At 46.7% G+C, this 22,508-nt stretch overlaps 1 protein-coding gene across 4 annotated transcripts in view; it reads right to left on the bottom strand.

Annotated features, from left to right (window-relative positions):
• ZNF335 (zinc finger protein 335) overlaps positions 1–22,508 on the bottom strand; it is a 245,076-nt gene that overhangs the window by 68,446 nt on the left and 154,122 nt on the right. For all 4 annotated transcript variants that reach the window (XM_063960466.1, XM_063960467.1, XM_063960465.1 and 1 more), the window contains 2 exons: positions 18,697–19,332; positions 1,496–2,131 (listed from right to left, as the gene is read on the bottom strand). In XM_063960466.1, coding sequence (XP_063816536.1) covers positions 1,496–2,131; positions 18,697–19,317 — 1,257 coding nt within the window. In that variant the 5' untranslated portion in view covers positions 19,318–19,332. The remainder of the gene's footprint in view (positions 1–1,495; positions 2,132–18,696; positions 19,333–22,508) is intronic.

Here is a 22,508-nt window from a genome sequence, read left to right as displayed (position 1 = left end):
CCTAAGTCCACAGGATCCACAGGGATCCCACCCTGATGCACCTGATTTGAGGATCCTTTTACTCACTAACCTCTTCCTTCTTGTGTGGAAGGGTGTGCATGTGTGTTCTTAACGCCTGATCAGGGCTATCTATGATGCTCCTGCCTTGAGCTTTGGAATACAACTGATTTGCCTGAGCCAGGAGGCGGGGATATATGGATGGGTCCGTTGCATGCTGGGAGGCCAGAAAGCTTTGACCGATTGGTGCAAATCCGCTGTCGCTTCATTATATCCCATTGTTATCCTGTGGACTTAGGAGAAATGCCGTTATCAACGGTAAGTTCTTACCATAACGTATATTTTGACACAACCAGACGATCAGGATTGGATAAAACTGGATGATGTGTTAGTATACACACTCTTCCAATGTCAAACCAACTGGTAGGTTGGGCGTTGGATTAAATGCAAATTGTACAAGTGTTTAATAGTACAAGTGCTCTACACAGTACCGCTTTCCCAATTTAACCAGAACGAAAAAACAAACAAAAAAAAAAAACCGGTAGGTCTGCACTGCCAGCAATTTTAAAGGTGGAAAGAGAGTAACAATACCAGCTCATTAATTTTGGAATATGTACAATCCGCTGCTTTGAAGTTACAAGCCGGAGAGTGTTGGTGAGAACTTGCTCCATTCAAGAAATGCTCTGCGAGAGCAGTATTTCGAACCCAAGGCTAACTTTATGAACAACTAGAGTACTCTGAATGTAGCCTCAGCACTAAACATCTTTTCAACCATGGATCCGGAGGCTGACTGCAACACTGAAAATCCCACCCGAGCGGCCACAGGTGGCCTCACCTCCATACCGCTCCATCAGTCTGTCACTGCACATCTGATCATGTCAGTACTGGGCAATTCAGACACAGGACTCGGCTGCGAGGGTGGAAGGGCCCTGAGAGGACTTGGTAGTTGCAGGAGGAGATCTCTGATCTGAACCTCCTTCCCCACTCTAAAGTGTAGACTGTTTGTTCAGACAACTGTCATAGCAGTGAATAGGAAGAAAAACAAAAAATGAAAAGATCATGTTGCCTAGGCCTGTAGTACAACTATACTACTAAAGCACTCAGAAAAGAAATGAGGCACTATAGCAAAGAAGGAAAGGCACTACATTACAAAGGCAGTTTGAATGTCATCTGCACTTGCAATGCTAAGTAGTGTCCACCAAAGAGGACTTAAGAGAAGTGGATGTTAATGTACTGCCATACTGGACCCATTCTTCCTTTGAAGCCTATAACTGTGGCTTTGTGGTAATTTGATGCCATCAAAACATTTGGATGCAATGCAAAAGTAGTTGAGAAAGAAAAAAAAATGTAGAGCTACACTAATGTATCTTTATGACAATTTAATCGACAACAGGGTAAAAACTTAACGACTCAAGTGTGCCAAATTTATAGTAATAACGCTCTTATTTTCAACAAGCAGCTTGGATAGTTTGCATAAGTAAACAAAACGTATACATACAGTGTAATCGTGACCCGTGGAAACATCTGGCACCACTGTGGCTGAGGAGTCCACGCTCTGGTTCTCAGGAGGATCTGGAATGCTGATTCTACTGGGACTCGCTGCAGGCTGCTGAATATCCACGTTATCTGGATTATGCTTTATACAAATCTCTTGCACGTCTACGTTGCTTGTGCTTGGTTCTGATGGCTCTGACACAATGTCTTGTGGAACTATGATTTTTGGGATTTGTTGCATATCAATCTCAGATGCGCCTATATTATTATCAGATGTTCCTGATCTATCAATTTCCTCATTTGTCTGTTCATGTGATCCCTCTGTGTCCCTGTGATCTATGCTCGGTCTAATGGTTGTCTCCTGTACCTCAACTTCATCTGACCTTGCATTTCCATCTGCATATTGTGTTTGCATTTCATTTGAATTGAGGTTAAGGTTTGATTCTTGTTTTTCTATATGTGAATTTAAAGCTAGTCTCTGTACATCTGTTGCCTTTCTGGTTTCTTGTGATGGTAGAACATGTGGGTTTGGTTGGGCATAGCCATCTGTACCCAATGCTGCAGTGGTTTCCTCTTGAATGCCATCAGTAGTAGCTTGCTGTATAATTCCCCTCTTATTATCCATCGTAGGATTACTGGTCTGTGTAGAAAGAAACTTGCAACAATAAGGTACATAAGAGTGCAATGCTCCACATATACATTTTAGAGACACTTTCAACAACTGTACAAAAACTGCAGTAATTATTTGTTTAATTACAACATAAGAGAATAAACTATGGGGGGAATTCACTTTTTTTCTCGTGCCCGATCTCCCGTCTAAAGTGACGGGCCATATGCAATTGATCCCTGTTATTTATCGCGCTGATCGTGCCCATATCAGTCAGATTTAGCCTCGTAAAGCAGTAAACCCCGACTAAACGAATGGGAGCGACGTGAAAAGTCCAGTATGGGCCCAAAAATGGGTCACTTTTCACACATTTCAGCCCGCCACCCCTTGGAGATAGCAAGCCGAAATGAAGTTCCCGCGCCAGTTGGCAGAAACATTTGAATAGCTGCCGGTGGGTGCGGGGACCTGCGATTAGACTTGATTTCCACCCTATATGTTAAGGACATATATTCAGATACTAATACTAATGGCCTAAACTAACCACTTAAAAGCATCCACTTTCTTTTAACCCTTTCATGTATAGAAGTCACTACAGTGGATAGCTGTTTTTAAGTAATTAGGGTATATTTACTAAGGTGCAAGTTTAATGAAGTGGAGATATTGCCCATAGCAACCAATCAGATTCCAGCTATTATCGTCTAGAAGGTGCTAGATAAATAAGTAGATCTTACTGGTTGCTATGGGCAACATCTCCAATTCCATAAACCCACACCTTAGTAACTGTGGGTTTGACTGTAGACCTTTTTAGGTTAGATCTATAGACCGAATACCATATATTCAGTGTGGGAAATCACTGGCAAATGCTTACAAACGCAAAACCTGATGACAGGAGCTTGTACACATAAAACTAAGTACATCTGACTTTTTGTTTGGGGCACCAAGGGCCGGATGTAATGATGCCCGAGTTCTGTGGCAGTGCGTGATGCTCATTTACTCAGAAGTAAATGTAAATATTTGTGTTATAAATACTGAGGATATTTTTGTTTTTGGATGTTTCTGAAAAATTCAGCAGGAGCGAAAAAATAAGATTTTACTCACCGGTAAATCTATTTCTCGTAGTCCGTAGTGGATGCTGGGGACTCCGTAAGGACCATGGGGAATGGCGGCCTCCGCAGGAGACTAGGCACTCTAAAGAAAGATTTAGTACTATCTGGTGTGCACTGGCTCCTCCCTCTATGCCCCTCCTCCAGACCTCAGTTAAGGAAACTGTGCCCGGAAGAGCTGACATTACAAGGAAAGGATTTTGGAATCCAGGGTAAGACTCATACCAGCCACACCAATCACACCGTATAACTTGTGATAAACTTACCCAGTCAACAGTATGAACAACAACAGAGCATCAACAATGGATGCCAACATAACGTAACCCTTTATTAAGCAATAACAATATACACGTATTGCAGAAAGTCCGCACTTGGGACGGGCGCCCAGCATCCACTACGGACTACGAGAAATAGATTTACCGGTGAGTAAAATCTTATTTTCTCTAACGTCCTAGTGGATGCTGGGGACTCCGTAAGGACCATGGGGATTATACCAAAGCTCCCAAACGGGCGGGAGAGTGCGGATGACTCTGCAGCACCGAATGGGCAAACTCAAGGTCCTCCTCAGCCAGGGTATCAAACTTGTAGAATTTTGCAAATGTGTTTGAACCCGACCAAGTAGCAGCTCGGCAAAGCTGTAAAGCCGAGACCCCTCGGGCAGCCGCCCTAGAAGAGCCCACCTTCCTTGTGGAATGGGCTTTCACTGATTTTGGATGCGGCAATCCAGCCGCAGAATGAGCCTGCTGAATCGTGTTACAGATCCAGCGGGCAACGGTTTGCTTTGAAGCAGGAGCCCCCAACTTGTTGGGGGCATATAGGATAAACAGCGAGTCAGTTTTCCTGACTCCAGCCGTTCTGGCTACATAAATCTTCAAAGCCCTGACTACATCTAGTAACCTGGAATCCTCCAAGTCACGAGTAGCCGCAGGCACTACAATAGGTTGGTTCAAATGAAAAGATGACACCACCTTTGGCAGAAATTGGGGACGAGTCCGCAATTCTGCCCTGTCCATATGAAAAACCAGATAAGGGCTTTTGTATGACAAAGCCGCCAATTCTGACACACGCCTAGCCGAAGCTAAGGCCAATAGCATGACCACCTTCCACGTGAGATACTTTAGCTCCACGGTCTTAAGTGGTTCAGACCAGTGGGATTTTAGGAAACCCAACACCACGTTGAGATCCCAAGGTGCCACTGGTGGCACAAAAGGGGGCTGAATATGCAGCACTCCCTTAACAAACGTCTGAACTTCAGGAAGAGACGCCAGTTCCTTTTGAAAGAAAATGGATAGGGCCGAAATCTGGACCTTTATGGATCCCAACTTCAAGCCCATAGTCACTCCAGACTGTAGAAAGTGCAGAAATCTGCCCAGTTGGAATTCCTCTGTAGGGGCCTTCCTGGCCTCACACCAAGCAACATATTTTCGCCATATGCGGTGATAATGCTTTGCTGTCACGTCCTTCCTAGCCTTTATCAGCGTAGGAATAACTTCCTCCGGAATGCCTTTTTCCGCTAGGATCCGGCGTTCAACCGCCATGCCGTCAAACGCAGCCGCGGTAAGTCTTGGAACAGGCAGGGCCCCTGTTGCAACAGGTCCAGTCTGAGAGGCAGAGGCCATGGGTCCTCTGTGAGCATTTCTTGCAGTTCCGGGTACCAAGGCCTTCGTGGCCAATCTGGAACAATGAGTATTGTTCTCACTTCTTTTCTTCTTACGATTCTCAGCACCTTGGGTATGAGAGGAAGAGGAGGAAACACATAGACCGATTGGAACACCCACGGTGTTACCAGGGCATCCACAGCTATCGCATGAGGGTCTCTTGACCTGGCGCAATACCGTTGTAGCTTTTTGTTGAGACGGGACGCCATCATGTCTACCTGTGGCAGTTCCCATCGATTTGTAATCTGAATGAAGACTTCGTGATGAAGTCCCCACTCTCCCGGGTGAAGGTCGTGCCTGCTGAGGAAGTCTGCTTCCCAGTTGTCCACCCCCGGAATGAACACTGCTGACAGTGCTTGTACGTGATTCTCCGCCCACCTTAGAATCCTGGTGGCTTCCGCCATCGCGACTCTGCTTCTTGTGCCGCCCTGGCGGTTTACATGAGCCACCGCGGTGATGTTGTCTGACTGAATCAGAACCGGTTGGTTGCGAAGCAGGGGCTCCGCTTGACTCAGGGCGTTGAATATGGCCCTTAGTTCCAGGATATTTATGTGCAGACAAGCCTCCTGACTTGACCACAACCCTTGGAAGTTTCTTCCTCAAGTGACTGCCCCCCACCCTTGGAGGCTTGCATCCGTGGTCACTAGGACCCAGTCCTGTATGCCGAACCTGCGTCCCTCGAGAAGGTGAGCACTCTGTAGCCACCACAGAAGAGACACCCTGCCCCTGGGGGACAGGGTGATCAGCTGATGCATCTGAAGATGCGATCCGGACCATTTGTCCAACAGATCCCATTGAAAGATCCTCGCATGGAACCTGCCGAAGGGAATGGCCTCGTATGATGCCACCATCTTTCCCAGGACTCGCGTGCAGTGATGCACCGACACCTGTTTCGGTTTTAAGAGGTCTCTGACTAGAGTCACAAGCTCTTGAGTCTTCTCCGTCGGGAGAAACACCTTCTTCTGGTCTGTGTCCAGAATCATGCCCAGAAAGGGCAGACGCGTCGTAGGAATCAGCTGCGACTTTGGGATATTCAGAATCCAGCCATGCTGTTGCAACACTTCCTGAGAGTGCGCTACGCTGATCTGCAACTGCTCCCTCGACCTCGCCTTTATGAGGAGATCGTCCAAGTATGGGATAACTGTGACTCCTTGCTTTCTCAGGATCACCATCATTTCTGCCATTACCTTGGTAAATATTCTCGGTGCCGTGGAGAGCCCAAACGGCAACGTCTGGAATTGGTAATGACAGTCCTGTACCACAAATCTGAGGTACTCCTGATGAGGCGGATAAATGGGGACATGCAAGTAAGCATCCTTGATGTCCAGAGACACCATAAAATCCCCCTCTTCCAGGCTTGCAATGACCGCTCTGAGCGATTCCATTTTGAACTTGAATCTTTTCAGATAAATGTTCAGGGACTTTAAATTTAATATAGGTCTGACCGAACCGTCCGGTTTCGGTACCACAAACATTGTGGAATAGTATCCCTTTCCCTGTTGAAGAAGGGGAACCTTTACCACCACCTGCTGGAGAAATAGCTTGTGAATTGCCACTACCACTACTTCCCTTTCTATGGGGGAAGCTGGCAGGGCCGATTTTAGGTAACGTTGAGGGGGCATCACCTCGAATTCCAGCGTGTATCCCTGAGACACAATCTGTATAGCCCAGGGATCCACCCGTGAGCGAACCCACTGGTGGCTGAAATGTCGGAGACGCGCCCCCACCGCTCCTGGCTCCACCCGTGGAGCCCCAGCATCATGCGGTGGATTTAGTGGAAGCCGAGGAGGACTTCTGTTCCTGGGAACTAGCTGTAAGGTGCAGCTTTTTTCCTCTACCCCACCCCTGCCTCTAGCAAGAAAGGAAGCACCTCTGACCTTCTTGCTTCTTTGTGCGCGAAAGGACTGCATTTGGTAATACGGTGCTTTCTTAAGTTGTGAGGGAATATATGGCAAAAAGTTTGACTTCCCAGCAGTAGCTGTGGAAACCAGGTCCGAGAGACCGTCCCCAAACACTTCCTCACCCTTGTAAGGTAACACCTCCATGTGTTTTTTGGAGTCTGCATCACCTGTCCACTGCCGAGTCCACAGGACCCTCCTGGCAGAAATTGACATTGCATTAATTCTAGAGCCCAGTAGGCAAATGTCCCTCTGGGCATCCCTCATATATAGGACAGTGTCTTTTATATGCCCCAGGGTCAGCATAATGGTATCCCTGTCCAAGCTATCCATTTCCTCAGACAGATTATCTGTCCACGCTGCTACAGCACTACACATCCACGCCGACGCAATTGCCGGCCTCAGTAGAGTCCCTGAATGTGTATAAACAGATTTCAGGATACTTTCCTGCTTTCTATCTGCAGGATCCTTTAGGGTGGCCGTATCCTGCGACGGCAGGGCCACCTTCTTAGATAAGCGTGTGAGAGCTTTATCTACCCTAGGGGAGGATTCCCAGCGCACCCTGTCCTCTGGCGGGAAAGGGTACGCCATAAGTAACCTTTTGGAAATCAGGACTTTCTTATCTGGGGAATCCCACGCTCTTTCATATAACTCATTTAACTCGTGTGAAGGGGGAAAAGTCACCTCTTGCTTTTTCTCCCCATACATATAAACCCTCTTGTCAGGGACAGGGTTTACCTCTGATATGTGTAAAACATCCTTCATCGCTATAATCATGTAACGTATAGCTTTTGTCATTTTTGGTTGAAATTTTGCATCATCGTCGTCGACACTGGAGTCAGAATCCGTGTCGACATCTGTGTCAACCATTTTGGATAGTGGGCGCTTTTGAGACGCTGAGGGCCTCTGCGCTGTAGGATCAGGCATGGGTTGAGACCCTGACTGGCCCGAGGTATCAGCTTTATCCAACCTTTTATGTAAGGAGTTTACATTATCATTTAACACCTACCACATATCCATCCAATCAGGTGTCGGCACCGACGGTGGCGACACATCAGTCAACTGCACTTGCTCTGCCTCCACATAGCCCTCTTCGTCAAACATGTCGACACACGCATACCGACACACCACACACACAGGGGAAGCTCTAAATGAGGACAGGACCCCCACAAGGCCTTTTGGAGAGACAGAGAGAGAGTATGCCAGCACACACCCCAGCGCTATAAAACCCAGGGATTACACAGTAACTTAGTGTTTACCCAGTAACCAGGTAAGTGTGGCGTCCCACCGTGCTGATTACATGATCCTGTTGCAAGGGAGAGCCAAAGGCAAGGCTGTGCTCACCTCGTATATGGCTGCTGGATCACTTCCAAATAGGGACCGCTGTTGATAATAGGGGCCAGCCGGCTGCTTTCACATATAGCGCCGGGCAGCGCTGGCTGTAGTTCACACCTCTAGGTGATCTCACCAGAGACTGTGCATGTAGCAATTGTTCAAGATGGCAACAATAGGGAGGAGTACTAACGCGTTTCGTCACACTCACGTGACTTTCTCAAAGGTATCCATTCACGCAGCAATGCGTGTGATGGGTTTGATGGTGTCAACATTCGACATGGTGGAGTATGCACAATTCCAATCGAGGCCTCTGCAGCGTCCGATTCTTGCCAAATGGAATGGGCTGCATCAGACGATATAAACACAGACTATGGTTCTTACGGATAGAAGTAAGAAGGTCATTAGCCTGGTGGCTACAGACATCCCATCTGGACAAGGGGAGACTGCCACACTCACGGCGCTGCGGCTGCCGCGCTTACCGCTCCGGGTGCGCTGGGTCTCCCGGCAGTCGCCGCCCCCGGTGGGCTCCAGGTTGTTGCGTCTTGCTGGCGCTGCCTCCGGCGGGTACCCGGGGTGTGGGCGCCGCCATTGCGCCTGGCGTCCACGGGAGCGTGGTGGGCGAGTGACATCATCGGCCCCTTCCGCCAATTGGGAGAGAGTGGGAAGTTCAAAGGAAGACGCCGTGCAGAGCTCCGGCGCCTGAGTATCGTCTCTTCTATGATCACCAGTGCTAGCAGCGTTCAGTGAGTTCTCTAACTGAACGTCTCCTGTGCTTCCAGCGTTTGCAGAGTATCTCTCAGTGGAACATTCCTTCTGTTTCCAGCGTTTACAGAGTATCTCTCAGTGGAACATTCCTTGTGCTTCCAGCGTTTGCAGAGTATCACTCAGTGGAACATTCCTTGTGCTACCAGCGTTTACAGTGTATCACCTAGTGGAACATTCACTGTGCTACCAGCGTTACAGTGTATCACTCAGTGGGACATTCTCTGAGTTACAGTGTTTCTCTTAGGGGGACACCTCCTGTGTTTCCTGTATTACATGATATCTCCAAGTGGAACACCTTCCATACTTCCAGAGTTACACTGAATCTTAAATCCTCATTCATTTCTTCAAACATCGCTCACAAATTCTTCATTCTTCAGTGTGCTTCAACATCGTTCTCAAATCCTCATTCATTTCTTCAGCATCGCTCACAAGTTCTTCATTCTTCTGTGTACTTCACCATCGTTCTCAAATCATCATTTAAGTCTTCAGCATTATACGCCAGTTACTACGGCTAGTTCTGATTGAAGAAAACCTACATCCGGCCATCCCTGCTCCGGCCCAGCTGTGGTTCCTCTTTCCGATCATCGGAAGAACCCCCAAGTTCTCAACACTCCGAACCCAGGTCAGTGACAGTATACTCAGGCCTCATGGACCCGGGGGATCGGAACCCAGAATCAAGTGCCATCCAAAACTTAGTTTCCAGAGTTCAGGGTCAGGAGGCGGCACAGGGCCAGGTGATGCAGTATCTCCAGGAATTATCCGGCCGGCTGGATCAAATTCAGGCTTTCCTGGCTTCTGTAGTTCCGGCTCCAGTTCCAGTACCCGCTCCAGTGGTTGCCACCAGTAATGTTCAATCCTTGTCCGGAACCAGGTCACGCCTTCAGCTTCCCACTCCCTCTCGCTATAATGGGAATCCAAAGAATTGCCGTGGTTTTCTCAATCAATGCGAGGTGCATTTTGAACTTCTCTCACACAACTTCCCCACGGATCGGGTCAAAGTGGCATACATTATTTCCTTGCTTGAAGGTTCAGCGTTGGATTGGGTGTCTCCGTTGTGGGAGCAATCTGACCCTTTGGTTTCCAGTTACACCAATTTCATTGCGTCATTCCGAAGGATTTTTGATGAGCCCGGCAGAATGACCGCTGCTTCCTCGGACCTGCTCCGAGTCCGTCAAGGCTCCCGTTCAGTGGGACAGTATGTGATTCACTTCCAGACCATAGCCTCGGAACTACGCTGGAATAATGATGCACTCCGGGCCGCTTTCTGGAACGGGCTCTCCGACCGCCTAAAAGACGAGCTGGTCACTAGGGATCTGCCAGATTCCTTAGAACAGTTGATCTTACTCTGCGTTAAGGTGGATCTCCGCATGCAGGAACGAGGTGGCGAACGTAGTCGGTCGGATCGATCCAGATTCCGGTCTCTCCCGTCTAAGCAAACAGTTACCCCAAGTTCGGATGAACCCATGCAAATCAATCGATCCTGGCTGTCCCCGGAAGAACGACAGCGCCGTCGTGAGGGTAAACTCTGCCTCTACTGTGGAGCAGCGCATCACTTTATCAAATTCTGCAAGTCCCGTCCGGGAAACGGGCAGTCCTAGCTTGTTCCGGAGAAGTCGAGTTAGGGGTTACATCTAAATCTTCTCCGACAGTGGATTGTTTACTCTCCGTGTCTCTGTTTTCTGAGTCTATAGCTAAACCTGTTAAAGCCTTGCTGGACTCTGGGGCTGCAGGGAACTTTGTTTCTCTTTCTTGTGTTCAGAGTCTGGGTTTACAGTTACAGTCTGTCAAATGACCTATTACGTTGACCGCCATCAATGGTACCAAAATATCTAATGGTCTTATTACAAGTCGCACAGAGCCAATCAAGCTGCAGGTCGGAGCTCTGCATCAAGAACATCTGGAGTTCCTAGTAATTCCGGAGATGCCTCACGATCTTGTTCTTGGTCTACCTTGGCATAGAATTCACAATCCTCACATCTCGACTGGAAGTCGTCACAAATAGTGTCCTGGAGTTCGTTTTGTCACTCTAATGGTCTCACTCCTGTTTACCCGCTCCGTGCATCTTCCAAGTCGGATGAGAAGCTCATTCCAGAGGCCTATCGGGAGTTCACAGACGTATTTTCAGAACAGGCGGCCGATCAGTTACCACCGCATAGACCCTGGGACTGTCCCATTGAGCTTATCCCAGGGAGAATGCCACCTCGGGGACGCACATATCCCTTATCATTACCCGAGACCCAAGCTATGTCGGACTACATCAAGTTTAATCTGCTGAAAGGATTCATTCGCCCCTCTACCTCCCCGGCTGGAGCAGGTTTCTTTTTCGTGAAGGAGGACGGAGGGTTAAGACCATGTATTGATTATCGTGGCTTAAACGATATCACCGTTAAGAACAAATACCCTCTACCGCTAATTACGGAGCTATTTGATAGGGTTAGTGGAGCCCACGTTTTCACTAAGCTCAACTTAAGAGGAGCCTATAATTTGATACGTATCCGACAGGGGGACGAATGGAAGACGGCCTTCAATACCAGGGTCGGGCATTATGAGTATCTGGTAATGCCGTTTGGCCTCAGCAATGCCCCTGCCGTTTTTCAGGGATTTGTAAATGAAATCTACCGAGATATGTTATATCAAAGCGTAGTGGTGTACTTGGATGACATTCTGATATTTTCTAAGACTCTTGCAGAGCACAGAGTACAGGTCAAAGAAGTGCTTCTTCGCCTACGAAGGAATCGTCTCTACGGCAAGATTTCCAAATGTGTCTTCGAGGTCCCTTCAATTCCATTCCTCGGATATGTCATTTCAGGAACGGAGCTTCGCATGGATCCGGAGAAACTCACTGCCATTCGGGACTGGACTCAGCCTCTCTCTTTGAAAGCGGTACAAAGATTTCTGGGCTTTGCAAATTACTACCGGAAATTTATAAAGGGATTTTCTACCATTGTTGCACCTATTACTGCCCTAACCAAAAAGGGGTCTGACCCAAGTCACTGGTCTTCAGAAGCTGAAGTAGCGTTTGCCCGGTTGAAATCAGCCTTCATGTCTGCTCCGGTACTCCAACAACCACATTTTTCTAAACCATTCTTCTTGGAAGTCGATGCTTCTTCAGTAGGCTTCCTCTGATGGGAAGTTATATCCATGTGGTTTCCATTCTCGCAAGTTCTCTCCTGCTGAACGAAACTACACCATTGGAGATCAGGAGCTTTTAGCAATAAAATCTGCCCTAGAAGAATAGAGGTACTTATTGGAAGGTGCTAAACACCTAATTACGATCTATACCGATCACAAGAACTTGTTGTATATCAAGATGGCCCAGTGCTTGAATTCCCGTCAAGCTAGATGGGCGCTCTTTTTCACTCGATTCTCGTTCGTTATTAAGTACCGGGCCGGGACTCTCAACGCTAAGGCTGATGCTCTGTCTCGTTCTTTAACGGCCTCGGATGAGGAGAATTCCTTTGAAAAGAGTTTGATTCTCAGTCCAGTCTCTATTTCAGCAGCTCCCACTACTCTGGGTCCTCCTCCTGGGAGAATGTCTGTACCAGTTGAATTTCGTCCAAAGTTGCTGCAGTGGGCTCATATCTCCAAGTTTTCCGGTCATCCTGGTGTTCAAAAAATGTGTGAATTTCTACGAAGGTCATATTGGTGGGACACCATGAAGATGGATATACAAGATTATGTCAACTCATGTCCTCAATGTGCTCAGCACAAAACTCTTCGTCTGCCTCCTGCGGGGTTGCTTCGTCCACTGTCCATTCCTAAGAAACCCTGGACCCATATTTCCATGGACTTTGTTACCGTATTACCCCTCTCCAAGGGTTACAATACCATCTGGGTGATTATTGACCGCTTTTTTAAATGGCACATTTTGTTCCGTTGTCCGGGTTACCAACGGCTCCCAAGTTGGCTTTACTATTTATTCGTGAACACTTCCGCCTGCACGGGTTACCTCGGGAGATAGTCTCTGATTGAGGGGTACAGTTCACTGCTAGATTCTGGAGGGCCCTCTGTTCACCTTTACAAATAAAACTCAAGTTCTCATCTGCTTACCATCCACAAACCAATGGGCAAACTGAACGCGTCAATCAAGATTTAGAGACTTTTCTCCGCGTTTATCTTTCTCCTTCGCAGGACGATTGGGTGGAACTGTTACCCTGGGCCGAGTTTGCCCATAACCATCTGAATCATTCTTCCACTGGTGAGTCTCCATTCTTCATTAATTATGGATTCCATCCTTGAGTCCCAGAATTACCCATCTCTCCTTCGGAGGATGTTCCTGCTGCAGCTTCTACTCTCCAGCACTTCAGTCAAATCTGGAGTAAGGTTCATGCTAATCTCGAAAAAATCTCTGGCCGCTACAAATTCTTTGCGGATAGAAAACAGCGAGCAGCTCCTCAATACAAAGTTGGTGACAGGGTATGGCTCTCTACCCGCAATCTTCGTTTAAGAGTGCCCGCTATGAAGTTTGCGCCGAGGTTCATCGGTCCTTACCCTGTTTTGCAAGTCCTGAACCCGGTTGTCTGCAAATTGGGGTTGCCTTCCCACTTTCGGGTACCAAATTCGTTCCATGTTTCTCTTCTTCGTCCCCTCATCCTAAATCGGTTCCATTCAGAGTCTCCTAGGCCGATCTCGGTAGAGACTGAAGCTGGAACAGAATTTGAAATCAAAGCTATTCTTGACTCTCGTTATCTTCACAAGAATTTACAGTATCTGGTAGAATGGAAAGGTTATGGTCCTGAGGAGAGGAGCTGGGTCAAAGCTTCTGAAGTCACTGCTCCCCGACTAGTCCGGATCTTTCATTCTAAGCATCCCACGAAACCAGGAAAGTGTCCAGGGGCCACTCCTAGAGGGGGTACTGTCACACTTGCGGCGCTGCGGCTGCCGCGCTTACCGCTCCAGGTGCGCTGGGTCTCCCGGCGCTTACCGCCCCCAGTGGGCTCCAGGTTGTTGCGTCTTGCTGGCGCTGCCTCCGGTGGGTTCCCGGGGTGTGGGCGCCGCCATTGCGCCTGGCGTCCACGGGAGCGTGGTGGGCGAGTGACGTCATCGGACCCTTCCACCAATTGGGAGAGAGCGGGAAGTTCAAAGGAAGATGCCGTGCAGAGCTCCGGCGCCTGAGTATCGTCTCTTCTATGATCACCAGTGCTAGCAGCGTTCAGTGAGTTCTCTAACTGAACGTCTCCTGTGCTACCAGCGTTTACAGAGTATCTCTCAGTGGAACATTCCTAGTGTTTCCAGCGTTTGCAGAGTATCACTCAGTGGAACATTCCTTGTGCTACCAGTGTTTACAGTGTATCACCTAGTGGAACATTCACTGTGCTACCAGCGTTACAGTGTATCACTCAGTGGAACATTCACTGTGCTACCAGCGTTACAGTGTATCACTCAGTGGAACATTCACTGTGCTACCAGCGTTACAGTGTATCACTCAGTGGGACATTCTCTGAGTTACAGTGTTTCTCTTAGGGGGACACCTCCTGTGTTTCCTGTATTACATGATATCTACAAGTGGAACGCCTTCCATACTTCCAGAGTTACACTGAATCTTAAACCCTCATTCATTTCTTCAACATCGCTCACAAGCTTCTCATTCTTCAAACATCGCTCACAAATTCTTCATTCTTCAGTGTGCTTCACCATCGTTCTCAAATCCTCATTCATTTCTTCAGCATCGCTCACAAGTTCTTCATTCTTCAGTGTGCTTCACCATCGTTCTCAAATCCTCATTCATTTCTTCAGCATCGCTCACAAGTTCTTCATTCTTCTGTGTACTTCACCATCGTTCTCAAATCATCATTTAAGTCTTCAGCATTATACGCCAGTTACTACGGCTAGTTCTGCATGAAGAAAACCTACATCCGGCCATCCCTGCTCCGGCCCAGCTGTGGTTCCTCTTTCCGATCATCGGAAGAACCCCCGAGTTCTCAACACTCCGAACCCAGGTCAGTGACAGAGACCCTTGTGGATATCAGATTGGGAAATTCTGACAACAGATGCCAGTCTCCAGGGCTGGGGAGCAGTGTCAGGAAGGTTGTGTTTCCAGGGTCAATGGACCAAGGAAGAAGGTTGCCTGCCAATAAATATGTTGGAACTTCAGGCCATTTACATGGCACTGATTCAGGCAAAGGCGATTCTTCAGGGAAAACCAGTCCAGATCTGCTCAGACAATTAGTCGGCAGTAGCATACCTCAACCATCAGGGAGGAACTCGCAGCCGAAAAGTGATGAAGGAGGCAAGTCACATACTAAAGTGGGCAGAACTTCATCTTCCAGCCTTGTCCGCAGTATTCGTTCCGGGAGTCCTAAACTGGGAAGCGGACTTTCTCAGTCGACACGCCATTCGGGCAAGCGAATGGGCTCTACACCCTGAGGTCTTCCAGACTCTAGTAGACAAGTGGGGGTTGCCAGAGATAGATCTATAGCATCCGTCTGAACAACAAAGTGCTCGCATATGAGTCAAGAACAAAGGATCCAAGAGAGATCTTTGTGGATGCCCTGTCGGTGAGATGGGACTTTCATCTGGCTTGAGTGTTTCCTCCAATCAACCCTATTACCAAGGGTGGTGAGAAAGATAAAGCAAGGGAAAGGTGCCGTGAAACTAATAGCTCCGGCCTGGCCCAGAAGGCATTGGTACACAGATCTGCAGAGAATGTTGATGAATGCTCAACTTCTGCTCCCTCAATGTCCAGATCTACTGATGCAGGGTCCTTGTTATCACAGACATCTGGATCGACTGTCTTTGACGGCATGGCTCTTGAAACCTCTATCCTGAAGTCAAGAGGATTCTCACAACAGGTAATTCAAACTATGCTTAGAGCAAGGAAGCCTTCTTCAGCTCGCACTTATCAACGAATATGGTAAACCTATATTCATTGGTGCAGTGAATGGAAAATGGACCCTAAGTCTTTCAGAGTTTCCAGGGTCTTAGCATTCCTTCAGGCAGTAATGGATAAAGGTTTGAAGGTGGCTTCCTTGAGAGTGCAAGTGTCAGCATTGAGTGTATGGTTCCAAAAGAAAATTGCCAACTTAAAGGATGTGCATCCTTTTGTTCCTCCTAAGTCTAGTCCTAAAAGCCCTTCAAGTTGCCCCATTTGAACCACTTAATAAAGTGGATCTTAAATGGTTGACAGCTAAAGTTCTCTTTCTACTGGCTATGGCGTCAGCTAGAAGAGTATCAGATTTAGGGGCTTTATCATGTAGTTCCCCATTTCTGATTTGTTATCCAGATAGAGCAGTTCTAAGAACTAGATCTGGGTATCTTCCGAAGGTGGTGTCTAAATTTCACCTTAATAAAGAAATTGTAGCCCCGGCTTTTCAGGTACCGGGCCTTTCTGTGGGAGATGCATCGCTGGACGTGGTCTGTGCATTAAGGATCTACGTGGATCGTACCAGTGCCATCAGAAAGACAGATTCTCTCTTCGTTCTCTACGGATTTCACAAGAGAGAATGGCCTGTTGATAAGCAGACACTGGCAAGATGGCTTCGGATGACCATTTCAGAAGCATATTCTCAGGCTGATCTCCCTGTTCCGGCTAATGTCTCTGCTCACTCTACTTGTAAGGTAGGTTCATCATGGGCAGCACAACGTGGTGCTTCAGCAGAGCAGATATGTAAGGCAGCCACATGGTCTTCCATTAACACATTAATTAGACATTATGCCATGGATACCTTTGCCTCTCATAACGATGAAATTCGGGTGAAGGATACTCCTGTCCAATCAGGAGCATCGCCACCACTAAATTGCTTTGGGAAATCCCATTGTTATCCTGTGAATAACCTGTGGACCCTGCCGGAGAAATATACGCTATGGTATGAACTTACCGTTGATAACTGTATTTCTCCTAAGTCCACAGGATCCACAGGGATCCCACCCTGATGCACCTGATTTGAGGATCCTTTTACTCACTAACCTCTTCCTTCTTGTGTGGAAGGGTGTGCATGTGTGTTCTTAACGCCTGATCAGGGCTATCTATGATGCTCCTGCCTTGAGCTTTGGAATACAACTGATTTGCCTGAGCCAGGAGGCGGGGATATATGGATGGGTCCGTTGCATGCTGGGAGGCCAGAAAGCTTTGACCGATTGGTGCAAATCCGCTGTCGCTTCATTATATCCCATTGTTATCCTGTGGACTTAGGAGAAATGCTGTTATCAACGGTAAGTTCTTAACATAACGTATATTTTGACACAACCAGACGATCAGGATTGGATAAAACTGGATGATGTGTTAGTATACACACTCTTCCAATGTCAAACCAACTGGTAGGTTGGGCGTTGGATTAAATGCAAATTGTACAAGTGTTTAATGGTACAAGTGCTCTACACAGTACCACTTTCCCAATTTAACCAGAATGAAAAAACAAACAAAACAAAAAAACCGGTAGGTCTGCACTGCCAGCAATTTTAAAGGTGGAAAGAGAGTAACAATACCAGCTCATTAATTTTGGAATATGTACAATCCGCTGCTTTGAAGTTACAAGCCGGAGAGTGTTGGTGAGAACTTGCTCCATTCAAGAAATGCTCTGCGAGAGCAGTATTTCGAACCCAAGGCTAACTTTATGAACAACTAGAGTACTCTGAATGTAGCCTCAGCACTAAACATCTTTTCAACCATGGATCCGGAGGCTGACTGCAACACTGAAAATCCCTCCCGAGCGGCCACAGGTGGCCTCACCTCCATACCGCTCCATCAGTCTGTCACTGCACATCTGATCATGTCAGTACTGGGCAATTCAGACACAGGACTCGGCTGCGAGGGTGGAAGGGCCCTGAGAGGACTTGGTAGTTGCAGGAGGAGATCTCTGATCTGAACCTCCTTCCCCACTCTAAAGTGTAGACTGTTTGTTCAGACAACTGTCATAGCAGTGAATAGGAAGAAAAACAAAAAATGAAAAGATCATGGCCCTCATTCCGAGTTGATCGGTCGCAAGGCGATTTTAGCAGAGTTACACACGCTAAGCCGCCGCCTACTGGGAGTGAATCTTAGCTTCTTAAAATTGCGAACGATGTATTCGCAATATTGCGATAACAAACTTCTTAGCAGTTTCAGAGTAGCTTCAGACTTACTCGGCATCTGCGATCAGTTCAGTGCTTGTCGTTCCTGGTTTGGCGTCACAAACACACCCAGACACTCCCCCGTTTCTCCGGCCACTCCTGCGTTTTTTCCGGAAACGGTAGCGTTTTCATCCACACGCCCCTAAAACGCCGTGTTTCCGCCCAGTAACACCCATTTCCTGTCAATCACACTACGATCGCCGGAGCGATGAAAAAGCCGTGAGTAAAAATACTATCTTCATTGTAAAATTACTTGGCGCAGTCGCAGTGCGAATATTGCGCATGCGTACTAAGCGAATTTTCACTGCGATGCGATGAAAAATACCGAGCGAACGACTCGGAATGAGGGCCCATGTTGCCTAGGCCTGTAGTACAACTATACTACTAAAGCACTCAGAAAAGAAATGAGGCACTATAGCAAAGAAGGAAAGGCACTACATTACAAAGGCAGTTTGAATGTCATCTGCACTTGCAATGCTAAGTAGTGTCCACCAAAGAGGACTTAAGAGAAGTGGATGTTAATGTACTGCCATACTGGACCCATTCTTCCTTTGAAGCCTATAACTGTGGCTTTGTGGTAATTTGATGCCATCAAAACATTTGGATGCAATGCAAAAGTAGTTGAGAAAGAAAAAAAAATGTAGAGCTACACTAATGTATCTTTATGACAATTTAATCGACAACAGGGTAAAAACTTAACGACTCAAGTGTGCCAAATTTATAGTAATAACGCTCTTATTTTCAACAAGCAGCTTGGATAGTTTGCATAAGTAAACAAAACGTATACATACAGTGTAATCGTGACCCGTGGAAACATCTGGCACCACTGTGGCTGAGGAGTCCACGCTCTGGTTCTCAGGAGGATCTGGAATGCTGATTCTACTGGGACTCGCTGCAGGCTGCTGAATATCCACGTTATCTGGATTATGCTTTATACAAATCTCTTGCACGTCTACGTTGCTTGTGCTTGGTTCTGATGGCTCTGACACAATGTCTTGTGGAACTATGATTTTTGGGATTTGTTGCATATCAATCTCAGATGCGCCTATATTATTATCAGATGTTCCTGATCTATCAATTTCCTCATTGGTCTGTTCATGTGATCCCTCTGTGTCCCTGTGATCTATGCTCGGTCTAATGGTTGTCTCCTGTACCTCAACTTCATCTGACCTTGCATTTCCATCTGCATATTGTGTTTGCATTTCATTTGAATTGAGGTTAAGGTTTGATTCTTGTTTTTCTATATGTGAATTTAAAGCTAGTCTCTGTACATCTGTTGCCTTTCTGGTTTCTTGTGATGGTAGAACATGTGGGTTTGGTTGGGCATAGCCATCTGTACCCAATGCTGCAGTGGTTTCCTCTTGAATGCCGTCAGTAGTAGCTTGCTGTATAATTCCCCTCTCATTATCCATCGTAGGATTACTGGTCTGTGTAGAAAGAAACTTGCAACAATAAGGTACATAAGAGTGCAATGCTCCACATATACATTTTAGAGACACTTTCAACAACTGTACAAAAACTGCAGTAATTATTTTTTTAATTACAACATAAGAGAATAAACTATGGAGGGAATTCACTTTTTTTCTCGTGCCCGATCTCCCGTCTAAAGTGACGGGCCATATGCAATTGATCCCTGTTATTTATCGCGCTGATCGTGCCCATATCAGTCAGATTTAGCCTCGTAAAGCAGTAAACCCCGACTAAACGAATGGGAGTGACGTGAAAAGTCCAGTATGGGCCCAAAAATGGGTCACTTTTCACACATTTCAGCCCGCCACCCCTTGGAGATAGCAAGCCGAAATGAAGTTCCCGCGCCAGTTGGCAGAAACATTTGAATAGCTGCCGGTGGGTGCGGGGACCTGCGATTAGACTTGATTTCCACCCTATATGTTAAGGACATATATTCAAACAGATACTAATACTAATGGCCTAAACTAACCACTTAAAAGCATCCACTTTCTTTTAACCCTTTCATGTATAGAAGTCACTACAGTGGATAGCTGTTTTTAAGTAATTAGGGTATATTTACTAAGGTGCAAGTTTAATGAAGTGGAGATATTGCCCATAGCAACCAATCAGATTCCAGCTATTATCGTCTAGAAGGTGCTAGATAAATAAGTAGATCTTATTGGTTGCTATGGGCAACATCTCCAATTCCATAAACCCACACCTTAGTAACTGTGGGTTTGACTGTAGACCTTTTTAGGTTAGATCTATAGACCGAATACCATATATTCAGTGTGGGAAATCACTGGCAAATGCTTACAAACGCAAAACCTGATGACAGGAGCTTGTACACATAAAACTAAGTACATCTGACTTTTTGTTTGGGGCACCAAGGGCCAGATGTAATGATGCCCGAGTTCTGTGGCAGTGCGTGATGCTCATTTACTCAGAAGTAAATGTAAATATTTGTGTTATAAATACTGAGGATATTTTTGTTTTTGGATGTTTCTGAAAAATTCAGCAGGAGCGAAAAAATAAGATTTTACTCACCGGTAAATCTATTTCTCGTAGTCCGTAGTGGATGCTGGGGACTCCGTAAGGACCATGGGGAATAGCGGGCTCCGCAGGAGACTAGGCACTCTAAAGAAAGATTTAGTACTATCTGGTGTGCACTGGCTCCTCCCTCTATGCCCCTCCTCCAGACCTCAGTTAAGGAAACTGTGCCCGGAAGAGCTGACATTACAAGGAAAGGATTTTGGAATCCAGGGTAAGACTCATACCAGCCACACCAATCACACCGTATAACTTGTGATAAACTTACCCAGTCAACAGTATGAACAACAACAGAGCATCAACAATGGATGCCAACATAACGTAACCCTTTATTAAGCAATAACAATATACACGTATTGCAGAAAGTCCGCACTTGGGACGGGCGCCCAGCATCCACTACGGACTACGAGAAATAGATTTACCGGTGAGTAAAATCTTATTTTCTCTAACGTCCTAGTGGATGCTGGGGACTCCGTAAGGACCATGGGGATTATACCAAAGCTCCCAAACGGGCGGGAGAGTGCGGATGACTCTGCAGCACCGAATGGGCAAACTCAAGGTCCTCCTCAGCCAGGGTATCAAACTTGTAGAATTTTGCAAATGTGTTTGAACCCGACCAAGTAGCAGCTCGGCAAAGCTGTAAAGCCGAGACCCCTCGGGCAGCCGCCCTAGAAGAGCCCACCTTCCTTGTGGAATGGGCTTTCACTGATTTTGGATGCGGCAATCCAGCCGCAGAATGAGCCTGCTGAATCGTGTTACAGATCCAGCGGGCAACGGTTTGCTTTGAAGCAGGAGCCCCCAACTTGTTGGGGGCATATAGGATAAACAGCGAGTCAGTTTTCCTGACTCCAGCCGTTCTGGCTACATAAATCTTCAAAGCCCTGACTACATCTAGTAACCTGGAATCCTCCAAGTCACGAGTAGCCGCAGGCACTACAATAGGTTGGTTCAAATGAAAAGATGACACCACTGTCAAAGTCAGAAAAATGTCTCTATGCACGTTGCCATATTTGCACCGCACACTGGTCCGTGCTGCGCATGCGTACGCTCTCCCGTGAAGGCGCATACCCGCAATAGCGTGCACTCGCAGGCGCGGTATGCGTATTTACGGTAGAGTTTATGTAGTCGTAGCGTGCGACTCATTCGTTACATATTTGCACAATTAATGTAGTTTGTAGATCATGATCTCTTTGATAGATTCTGAAAGTTTGGTTAAAATAGAAGGTCCCTGGTTAAAGGAATCCCTCTTTGTATTGTACGAAGGGTCTGACAGGAATCATACAGCAGTGTTTGGTACCCATCGGAAGAGTATTTAATTAGTAATATTCCGGTGTTGGTTTGGAGCGTATTAATCGCTCGTGCGAATAGTTATGGACATAAGAAGTTTATGTCCATTTCTATTATTTACACATACTCAGGTATGCGGCGGGAAACCCAGTTTCCCACCCACCTGAGCTGTTGGAAATCGTCACAGCCCACCTGTATGAATCACCCTATGACCTTTTGTTATGATGCAGGGCCGAATTCCTTCGGCCAATGGACAATGGGATTGTAGGACCATGAGATTGCATTGTGTGTGGGGCATAAATAGGCAGGCCGACCACATCCAGCTCTCACTCTCTCATCAACGGTTATCTGCTGATAGCCGGGAGCTGGATATCGAGGCGCAGGCGATCATACCCTTTGTGCGTAAGTTTCTCTCCGTAATCATTGTCTTTCTGTGAGCCAATTTCTCTCATCTCTCTCTCTCTGTTCTGTTCTCTCATATCTCCCCTAGACTAGGCTAGTATTGTATTGTATTAGATAGTATTGTATTGTATTGCATTTAGGTCAGTGTAGTATTGTCTTTTTGTATTTATTGTTTAGTTCTGTGGTTAGGAAGTCTTTGTTATATTGTAGTGTATCATTTGTACTGTTATCCCCTTTTTACAAGTATATTAGATATAATACAGTTAATAGGCTTTGGAACCTAAACCAGTATCTGTGTATTTTCTATAGTGTTAAGTGTTCACTTGAGCGTCGGTGACGCTCAAGCAGCTTTGTAGTTAGTCAGGTTACACAAGGTTGCACTTACACCCTGTACTCACATTAAGGTATTCTGTGT

Source organism: Pseudophryne corroboree, chromosome 3 (genome assembly GCF_028390025.1).
Source record: "Pseudophryne corroboree isolate aPseCor3 chromosome 3, aPseCor3.hap2, whole genome shotgun sequence".
Classification (NCBI taxonomy): domain Eukaryota; kingdom Metazoa; phylum Chordata; class Amphibia; order Anura; family Myobatrachidae; genus Pseudophryne; species Pseudophryne corroboree.
The sequence above is the reverse complement of the archived record's forward strand: the minus strand, read 5'-3'. Positions and strand labels throughout refer to the sequence as shown.